The 11,048-nt window shown below is 39.9% G+C and overlaps 1 protein-coding gene across 3 annotated transcripts in view; it reads right to left on the bottom strand.

The window, feature by feature from the left end:
• Positions 1-5,182: 5,182 nt before the first annotated feature.
• The window catches only part of tshz1 (teashirt zinc finger homeobox 1), a 154,569-nt gene continuing 148,703 nt past the window's right edge, over positions 5,183-11,048 (bottom strand). For all 3 annotated transcript variants that reach the window (XM_032535272.1, XM_032535271.1, XM_032535270.1), the window contains exon 3: positions 5,183-9,803. In XM_032535272.1, coding sequence (XP_032391163.1) covers positions 6,460-9,803 — 3,344 coding nt within the window. In that variant the 3' untranslated portion in view covers positions 5,183-6,459. The remainder of the gene's footprint in view (positions 9,804-11,048) is intronic.

The following is an 11,048-nucleotide window of genomic DNA, read 5'->3' as shown; positions in this document are numbered from 1 at the left end:
AGAATCGACTTTGTCACTTCTCCATTCTTCAAGAGCATCTTCCTCGGCCTGATGAATTATGTCGTCTGTATCTTCCAAAACAAGGCTCATTCCTGACAGGTACACAACACTTTACAAGATAGTTTTGACTGCCTGCAGATCTCAGCTGGGACAAAAGTGTCAACAAGCAATCGGATTGAACTCTCTGTCCATGATGAGATGTCTCGGGTGATTTGAAACCTTCAGCTTCCCTTCAAATCCTGCAGTGAGGCTTAATGTTTTTTACGAAAATTTAAGGTGCTATATTGTTTTGCTGTCAGAATGTCTGCAGCAAAAAGAAATGAGTCTGCCACTTCAGTAATAATTATTTTTAAGGTGAGAAACAAGTGAGTTCACTTCTGATTGACGCCTTACAACTTCAGACACCATCAAGGCAGAGTCCTCACCTGGGATGAAGTGATTCATACTAATAATCAAAGAATGAACGATCAACACCTGAATATTCTTGAACATTTAGCTTGATGACCAGGCTATTGACTACTGACTGAGTGTAGCAACCAGCAAGAGTAAGAATAAGAATTAACAACTTATCACAAGATTTTTGATTACCAACATTTGTAGCAACAATATTAACATTTAAAAAATAGTAACTAAAGAAAAATATTTACAACTTGGCAACTAGAGGTTTTTCTCCAACAAGAAAAAACTGATTAACAAAGCATTAGACATTAATTGTTAACCACTAATGAGTCTATAGCCATGACCTTCCACTTCGGAAATTCTGCCGGATGAATGTCTTTTCGCCAACTTTCTTTGTGTTGGAATCTTAAACTCGGGTCGATTTATGAGGACTATGGTTACTGCTCCTCAGATCTCTGCAGGGTAAATCCAGACAGCTAGCTAGACTATCCGTCCAATCTGAGTTTGCAAACATCTTTTGAACGAACACATTCCACTAAAACAAGTTCATTCCCGAGGCTATTTTGCTGTGGCTCCGTGCGGAGCTTAGCACCGCCTATGACGATTGTGATTGGTTTAAAGGAATGCCAATAAACCAGAGCACATTTTTCTCCCATCACGGAACGCTGATTGGACTCGCCAGACCCTCCTCCGCAACGCTGTGGAGGTAGGTCTGGAAATGCAAGACTAATGACAACCAATCCAGGTACCACTCCTATCCATTTTTTATCGTTTCAGTTTGATTTACTTATTAAAGTCTCTGTAAACAGTATCGGCTTAGCGTCTGTGGTCCAGGTGGGTGAAGCTCTGATAAATATGTTATTAATGTCATGAAGGTCGCTTTGGTTGTTAAAGTACACTCACAGTAATATGGTTTAGGACAGCAGTGAGACCTCTCTTGTCTATTGTTGCCACCGGCAGCTTGAGAGGCAGATCATCTCTGCATGGTTAGAAATTAAAAAATATTATATGAAAACATTTTGATTAAAAATTTGTATTCTCCCAGGAATACAGTTTTAATTTAGATTTCTGTTTTTTGCCCCTCTACTTCTGAAATCAATCCTACACTCTAGCTTATAGCCAAGCCCTAAAAAGAATTACAAAGAGAAATATGGCTCCAAAAACTTTTTTCTCATTCTGAAACAGCTTACATGAAAGCATTTTGTTGAGCCGCATGTTATCCACATTAGAAGAGAAATGTCTCCAGATATCCTTCCCTCTAGAGAGCACACGTTTGTAAGTGAGGTCTTGTTGTAAAGAGCTGTGATCAACACGAGGTTGTCCAGAAAGCAGTGAGGGGGCACAAGAGAGCATAAGGCTAATTCACCAAATCCCTGCTGTCGGCACGATTACACACAATATGCAAGTCGCAACGATTCAAACACTGCCCGCACCATCGTGTGCATCGTGGTGCTGAAAAGTAACACTTCATGGATGTACAGATGTTACCGCTCAGTAGCAGAGCACCTTACTGTGACTCAAAGCTTTCCATTGTGGATATTATGTATGGATAACATCCTGCATCATGACACCGCTTGTCATAAACACCCTTTTGTTTAAGTTTAGATTTGTGCTGCTGTCTCGTGAGCCTCTGCTCACCTGGTAATGGTGATGACATGGAGCCAATTTATTTTGTGTTTGCTCTTAAAGTGAACGAGAGTCACGAGAGAAAACAAACAAAATGTTGATTGCCTGACAGAGTTGTACATGGAGCTTTTGTATCGGTTGTGACAAGACAAAGATGGCTTGTTTAAGAGACCATGTATGAGACATCATCATAATAAATGTATTGACCGAACAATCCTGAATCGGACACCTCAATGCAGTTACTCTACAAAAACAGCTATAAAGTAGATTCTGTGTAATCCTATGTAATGGTGTAGTTTATGAACTACATGTTCAAACTTTTAATTTATAAGCCTTTTACTTTTTTGCCTGATTATTAAGGCAAAATAGAGGTGTCATTGAAGGTTGAAGGTCAAGGTTGCAAATCATTATTTACTTACTTTTGGTACTTTCTTTCTTAGCCCTTGTTTACAACAGCCAAAACATAATTTAAGTATTCATTCAAAACCTACTGTCTCTGTGTTTTTAACATACAAAGCTCATCCACTTGGTTAGTAAAATAAAACGTTTTGTTTTGACAAATTCCAATGTGTCTATTTGCCACATTGACAGTCTTCACTGCAAAATTCAATTCAAAACAGCACATTTAAGCAAAAACTGGAGAAAGGAAAGTCATGCACAAAAAAAGAAACTACAAAAATCCTCAAAGTTAAAAGTGGATTATGCTCTTTTCTGACTGAAGTTTTTCTTGTAATGTCAAAGTTTCTTTATAGAGACAAGACTTAATGAAAAAGAAGTTGAAGATCCTCCCAAATTGTTTCCTATCCTTTTTTATCATGTTTCTGGTAATCAGTCCTCCTTGCTCCACACATTTGTTAACTTTCTGTACATTAGCTCCTGCATGCTGCAGTCTATCATAGGGACTTCTATTGTATGTGACTCACTGCTGCTTCTTATGTTTCCCTGCCACACAGAGCATGCTGTGAGGCACTGGAACTCTATTGTTTCTTGGGGAAATGCCTTAGGCTAGTGTTCAAGAGCTGTGTGGGGTGGGAGCATGTCGACTTAAATACCTTCGGTGGAGACATGCCATGGCCTCTCTTATCAGGTGTCTCACTAGCTGAACTATAAAGCTTAGCTCTATGTTAAACCATGAAGTCAAATCCTGTTTTTTATGACAATGTTTTATTCACTTTTTTTCCCCTAAAAAGGATTATGTCTCTATTTGAAATTGCTCATACACATTCATTGAATTGGGGCTCATCACAGTATTTTACTTAAAAAACCCTCACATTCATTTACCAATATATGAAAATGTGTCATACTAACAAGATACCATGTAAAAGAAATATGCAAAAGATGTTTATGCTCACAAGCTATCAGGCCGGATTAGAACATTTGTGCTGAGCATATACTGTATATGCTACAGTGTATTTTTGACCATCATCCTACCAGCCTATTAAACTAGACCTTTTGCTCGACCCTATAAAAGCAAAAATGTAATAACTTTGCTTACTCATTAGTGCAGCAAGCGATGTCTGCTTCATATATTTTGCAAAATTGCCTTTTCTCTTGTAGCACCTGCTGGCCCATTACTGAAGCAGATCAGCATAAACACAGAAAGCTACTACCAAAAAGGACTAGTTTGACAGTTTGGGAAATACACTTATTAGCTTTCTTTCCAAGAGTTCGTCGAAAACCAATTTGAATAGATTTGAGCCAAGCTAGCTTGGATGTAAAATGATTTAACTACCCAGTATACATATACTGTATATTATACAGTTGATTTTTTTAATTACTCTGCAAGTTAAAATCGACAGCCCCTCTCTGGATTCCTGTCAAATTTGAATTATGAGTTTCAACCATCCATATTCATGCACGTGGCCTCAGCTAGTTAGGTAATGTTAAAAGGAGGTGGCTCATTCTTTGGAGCTCTGAGCTGGCTCACCTCCCTCCTCAGCTTTGATTCAGTAGCACACCAGCGGACTTAAACCTTGCAGTCTACTTCCCCTTTAAAAAGGTATGAGGGTGTGCAGTCTGGAAGAAACTGCTATCCTCCTCACCCAAGGGACTTAAGCTCTGTCTGGCACCTGTGGAGACTGAGCTGGTAGCTATGTCAGAGTTAAAGAAACCTTTGAAACCTGTTGCAGGAGACACTGTTTCAAATACACTTCAGTTCTCATGGAAGTTGCTCAGATTAAGAAGAGCTGTGGCTTACAGTGGAAAAGCTGCAGCTCCCTCAGTGGGACCTGGAGATGGTCCAGTGTCCGGCATCAAGCCCCCTTTGAAGACAGAAATTTAGGAGATTTGATGCGGCTGTTGCTTAGTCCCAATTAAGCCAGCCAAGAAAGTGGCTCTGTTGGTGCATCCCAATTACATCCTACCTGAAAATGGGAGGGGTGAATGCAAGTTATGAACCTAGTGTTCCTCCACAAAAATGCCTCGAGTTGTTCAAACTCGCCCCTTTTGAGCTTTTCAATCCCATAGGAAGAATTCCATCATACACACATCCAGATTGTTTTTATGATCTGACAGTAGAGTCGATGGTTGGACGTACATTTCAGTGCAATCTGGAATAAGATCACCCTCTACCTTGTAGTGTGGTGACAACTTAAATGGGATGCTTGCAGCGGGATTAATTTATTTCTAACTACTCAGCAGCAGGCATCCTCAAATCATAGCTTAGTCGGTTTCAAAAATCTAAGAAGCTGCTCCAAACATGCATATTTTAGTGAACTGAAGGGTATTTCCCCAATGTTGTATTGTGCCAACCTCTGTTACTGTTATACCTTGGTATTGTTGACTGACAGGTGGGGTTAAGCCCCTGTACCTATATAAAATACAAGTAGATGATGATGTTGATGTGGAGAATAAAGCAACAATTCACAACTTATTACTTATAAAAAAAGATTTCAGCGTCAAAGACGTTACTTTAGGTATTGTCATATAGTTTGTCCTAAAATGTATAAACGCAGCAGAGAAATACTGTCTGTTCTGTCTTTCACGAAAGTCTTCTTTAAAAAAACAACATTCATAGCACATAAAATAAGCATTTAAAAGAAGGCCAACAACAAACATTATTGGAAAAAAATTATTGGCAAGAGTTTGCAGTATGATATTGTGTTTTAGTTCTGTCTGGATTTTACACTCTCCCAAAATCACTCAAACAACACAACAATTTAATCCAGGACATGGAGTTTATTTTACAACTGAGGATAGCAGAATGCCATTCTGAATAATTGGGTTGAAGATAAAACCTGGAAATCTATCATTCAGTGAGAATTTATTTTTTCAATGTGATGTATGTACAGGACCATGCATCAGAGCAGATGCCAGTAAAATTCTGTCATTTTATGTAAACCACATTGAAGGACCTACTTTTCACTGAAAAATGACATTGTAGTCCGACAATATTCTGTAGTTTTATACATATTTGTCTAGAAAATAACATTAGAAAAATGCACACAGTACAAATAATGTTGAACTGTAAAGAGCAAGATATGCTGACATACAGTACATATGTATACATACTTGCTGATTATTCATACAATAACTTTTAAACTTCATTATTTTACAACTGTCTTCACAATAATAAAATTGGTACCCTACTAATGCAAATACTGTACATGTTGAAATAACCATGAAATTATATTTTACTAGAGAAACAAGTATTCTAAACATTTTGTAAGAATGTTTGTGATTTAATGACAAATACAAAACAACATTATAGTAAGTCCCCAAATTGCCATATTAATCAAGGAAATTAAAACTAAAAAGGGTGATGTGTTGCCATTTTTACCCGCACATTTCTTCATCAATTTACACTTCCTTAAAGTGCTGATGTCATCTTAATATTTTCTTTCACATGGCTACTTTGACAACCATATACCTTCATATACATGGCTATACCTGCAATTTGTTAAACAAGGATTTCAGTTTTATCATCCTGGTTGAAATTTCATTAGACATAATATGCTCACTGTTTTACATTAAAAAAACATGCACAAACTGTCCCATAAATAATATGCAAGTTGTGTTGAAATATAATCATCTTGAAAAAATCATTCAAAATGAGTGATTAAAATAAGAGCGTGATCCAGTTTTAAAACAACAGATGGACTTTTCCCAAAGGCTCAGATAAGATGCAGTGCATTAGGAAAGCAAGAATCAGTCAGTGACTATATAGTGCCATGGCTGCTGCAACAATTTTGTATGTTTGTGTTACCAAAAATTCAACTCATACAATGTAGCTTTGAGCCTCTGCAGTGCAAGGTCCTGCCATTTATGGATAACTGAATAATTACAGAATGTGGTATTAAAGCTACCATGTTTTCATTACAATATTGGTTGTAACAATGCTCAATACAGTTGTGGCACTATCTGTTATGACTTTAGCTATGAATGTAGCTTAGAGTTATAGTGCAACAGTAATCTGTCATGCCATCAGCTTTAGCTTCATTGTTTGTCAAACCTTTCCAACTTTTTCACAAAGATAAGATGGTCCTCTGGCGACTTTCCATGTGTTTTGCAAAGGTGCAATTTGATTGCATGTTTGCTCACAAAGGTCCGACTGCACAGTTTGCACTGACATATCGAGCCAGTGTCTTCTTCTGTAAGCCCAGAGGAACTAAAAGTCTTGTCCTCTATTCTGTTGACTGCTTGCTGCTCTATAAAATCTATGGAAAGCTTTGAGAGGTCCTTCAGTGTAAACCCAAGGTGGGACTCCAAATGGTGAATGTAGGAGGAAGGAGTCCTAAACTGGGAAGCACAGTCATTGCACAAAAACAGAGGTTGGCCAGAGTCAATATTTTTTAGGAACTTTGTGCCACCTGTCCGCTTTAGCTGGTATTTAACATTGGCCAGCCAATGTGAGATAGTAGTCATGGAGAGACCAGTGAATTTACAGATGTAGACTCGCTCCTGGGGTCCCAAGTCACTGATCACAAACTTTCCCTCAGGAGTCTCCCTAAGACTAGAGACAAACTGGGCCTGGAGAATCAGGAGATGCTGTGGATTCCAGTTTGACTGTCGGCCCTTCCGTCTTTGGATGGGAGACAGCTCTTCCAAGCTGTCCTCAAAAGTACAGCCATCAAGGTCTGATTTCTCAGAGATGGAAGAAGGGGTTGTAGACTTTGGCGTTAAACGGCCCGTCAGATTTTTTACCATGTCTGAAATATCCATCAAAGCATTCTCCCGTAGAGGCGGAGATGAAGACTGTGTGAACTCTTTGAAGGCTGGTTTGCTGTTGTTTATGCTGCCATTGTTGTTTGGTGTAGAAGTACCTTTAGGTGTACTTCCATTGGTGTTTTTGGATTTTGTCAAGTCCATGGGTTGATCATCATCTTCATAGTACTGACTCACAGGCTCTGCTGACTTAGTCTGAGCAGAGTTGCTGTTGATCTTATAAAGCATTGCAAAGGGGTCTACAAAGGGGGTGGCCACTTTTGTAGCTTTCCCCAAGTGGTTGTTCATGATAGACTGCAAAGCACTGAGAGGGTTGACAAGAGGTTGTTCAGGTGAGTGATCAGTGATGATGCTCAGGTTATTGCAGCCATTGCTTACAGGCGTTTTTGGTGAAACAACTTCACTCTTTATTGGTGTCTCTCCTTTAGTCTCTGTCTGCTCTCCTTCTTTACCTTGACTCTGGTCCTTTACTGCAGTACTTGTCACTGCTTTTGAGCGATTTTCTGGATTGGGTGAGGCATGTTTGTCCTTAGGATTTGGCAATGGAGATTTTGCAGACCTGCACTTACTCTGTACAGGTTTTTCCTCTTTTTCACTCTTTACAGAAGTTTTCCCTGTCACTTTCTCAACTAGCTCCTCCATGGCCAGCACATTGCTCTTGTGACTGGGAGGTGGAGAGGGGCTATTTGGTGAATGGATCAGAGTGCCTAAATCAGAGGACAGTAACTTTAAACTGTTGCTGCTGAACAAAGGTTGAACTTGTGCACATGGCGGCAAAGTAGACTTTATGGATCCATGAAGCTGATAGGCAGCGTGAATGCTGGGGTATCCACCCCAGGTTGGTGTGCCTGTTTGGGCCTTGCTGATTGCACTTGAAACTGTATTCTCTAAAGATTTTAGGATGTCCAAGCCACCTTTAGGCGCCTCTTCCAAGTCTTCTTCTCTTAAATATTGGTAAGATCTGGCCTTTCTAGGTTTATCAGCTTTTTCAGGAGGATCTTCTTTCTCCTCTTTTATTTTTTTCTCTGGTTCCATCACATCCCTTTTTTCCTCCTCTGCCGCTTCATCATTTGTTTCTTCCTTTTTCTCCTCAGGGCTAGTTGGCTGCAATGGGGAGTCAGGTTGTGACTTCCCATTGGTTGCTGGTAGTTTTGCTGTAGTCGGTGGCAGAGGAATTGACTGAAATTTCTCCTCAATGACAGGATCAAAAACTAACTGCTTACCCTTTTTAGAGGCGGAATTGGTTACTTTGAGAAAGTGTCCTGTGACCATCATATGGGCTGTCAGTTGTTGCAAGGTGTCATGTGAACTGCCACATTCCATGCATTTCAGAATTTGTGCCTTGCGTGCCTCAAACTGCCAAGTATAACTGGCACCATTTTGGTAACCGTATCGATTGTTTGGAGTGACATAAGGATTGGCCATTTTTTGGTCTTTGGGAGACTCTCCTAGGAGTATGCCACTGGAGACAGATTCTGGCGAACTCGGGGACATTAAGTCTTGAAATGCTCTTTTTTTGGTTGGGGGTACCAGCTTTGAGGTAAGGGCTGGCATTGGTTCTTTTAGAGGCACTTTCTGATAGTGTTTAGTTTTGATCATGTGAACACTAAGGTCTTGCAAGGATTCAAAAGAGTGGCCACAGTACATGCATTTAAGAACTTTCTGGGCATCTTCTTTGCCTTCCATCTCTAGCAGAGAACGCTTACGTGGCTTGGACCACCTCTTGCTTCTATCATCCTCAGTATCTTTATTGTCATCACGGTAGTGGCCTGTCTCGTTCATGTGCACCGTCAGCCCAACCAAAGTGTCATATGCACCACTACAGTCCTTGCACCTGAACTTGCTGGCACCCGTAAACACAGGGCCATAGAGCTTATTGTTTTGCCTGTAAAGCTGCACAGTGCTGAACAGGCTTGGTTCAGGAAGGAGCTGGTATGGGGTATGCTGTAGGGTTTTGGCCAATGCTGCCTGGTGCCAATCATAAGATAATCCTCCTGTGCTTCCAGAGCCTGCACTGGTGCCACTGTTGCTGTTGCTTGACACTGCTCTGGTAGTGGTACTGCTGACGGTAATATTAGTAGTGGCTGAGGCATTGCTCGTACTACATCTGCTCTTCAGATGGATGCTGCCAGGGCTGTGACTGTTAAGGAACCCATTGCTCTCTTTGTGATTGCTCCCATTGTCATTGCTAGCTGCGTAATTTTTACTTTGTTTACCTTTAAGCATGTCCAGAGCAATACTGGACCAGGAGGCATCAGAGATCAGGTTTGCATAGACAGATTTCATTTTTGCCAGACTGTCCTGAAGTGAGAGGCCATTAATGGACTCAGTGCTCTCCCCTAGCTTCTCCTCTACCTTGTCCTGATCATTAAAGGAGGACATGGTCTTAAGGTCGGCCAGATTATCACTGGTGGTGCTGAGTGGAGAGGCGTACCCAGCGTCTGGGTTGGTGCAATTGCTGAGTGGAGAATTTTGGCAGCTGTAACGATCTCCTGCATCCTCGTCGTCATTGAAAAGATAGTCTGTATCTTGACCATCCAGGGAAAGGCCATCATCTTGCAGATGTTCCTCTTCATCAATTTTATCCACTTTAAATTCGTCTTCAGGTCCATAAGCTAGAAAACAAAAAAAGATCAGGAAATTGACATTAGATACAGTTTATAAATATATTTTTTATACCTTAGAATGACATAAACTATGCATCTATCCTTCATACTGTATGAAGGTGGTATGTGCAATAATCCTAAAGAGATTTTTTGTCAATTGTCCCAGCAGAGGACACAGGTTTGTAATAATAAAGTGGCAAACATCCATATCTTGACAATGACGGATAGTCCTCTTCACTGCGCTGCCTAATGAAGCTATTGAACACTACAGCTCAGCAAGGGTAGAGAGCAAAGATGAGACACAGAAATGTTTCCGCTTAGTTTAAAAACTAAAAACAAGCAAAATTTCAAATTATACAGAGAACAAATCCTCAGTGAAGATGATACTTATTAATCATGTGGTGAGATCTGTTAGATCCCAATAGAAATGAAGATATTTTTGTAAAAAATAAGAAACAGGGAAGAGGAAAACATGCCTCACTTAGTGCACTGTTAAAAGACTTACTTTGATGTTTTGTTCACAACATATACTGAGTGTTAATTAATTAATAAGATGAATTTACTGTATAGGTGCAAACGTTTCAGTATATTCATCAAAAATAAAACATTTTCCCTCGTCAACAAATTTAAATGCCAGAGCAGTCTACAGAGAGTATTTCATTGTCTACTTTGCTGCTGTATAACAAACATAGATCTTTTCCTGACATTGATTTGCTCTATTCTTCCAACATGCCGCACATACTATGGATTCACAAGTAAGAGATAGTGGAGGAAAATGCCAGCTGCATCAGCCTTGCCAAGCCATGGTTGGCTGGAGTCAACTTGGCATCGGCTGTGGAAGTCCTCCCAGCGTGATGCTAGGAAATGGCCAATGGACATGACAAGCCGTGTTGTTACTGCCTATGCTCCCAGAGTACCCACAGCTTCAAGTGTGCCATTTTAAAAGAAAAAAGAGAGAGATTTAGAATATCAATGCAAAATGGCTGCCCACTCTCTGTAACTGATTTTTACAAATAACTTGTTTAGAAAAGGATAAAAGTCTGCATTACAATTCATTTTAAACTCCAGATGACAAAGATCCAAAAATGTGTAAATTAAAAGGAATAATTCTCTACAACAAAATAACCAGATTAAGAGAGCAATATTAAAAGAAAGGCAGGAAGAGGGACAAATGGAGGGTTAAATATGCTAAGGCAGCTCCCCCAATCCATTCCTTGTAAGATGCTTGTCTGAGGTGCCAGAATCAGTCTCCAG

The sequence above is a fragment of the Etheostoma spectabile genome, chromosome 14 (assembly GCF_008692095.1).
Source record: "Etheostoma spectabile isolate EspeVRDwgs_2016 chromosome 14, UIUC_Espe_1.0, whole genome shotgun sequence".
NCBI lineage: Eukaryota > Metazoa > Chordata > Actinopteri > Perciformes > Percidae > Etheostoma > Etheostoma spectabile.
Note: the sequence above shows the minus strand (reverse complement) of the source record. Positions and strands in the feature narration are given on the sequence as shown.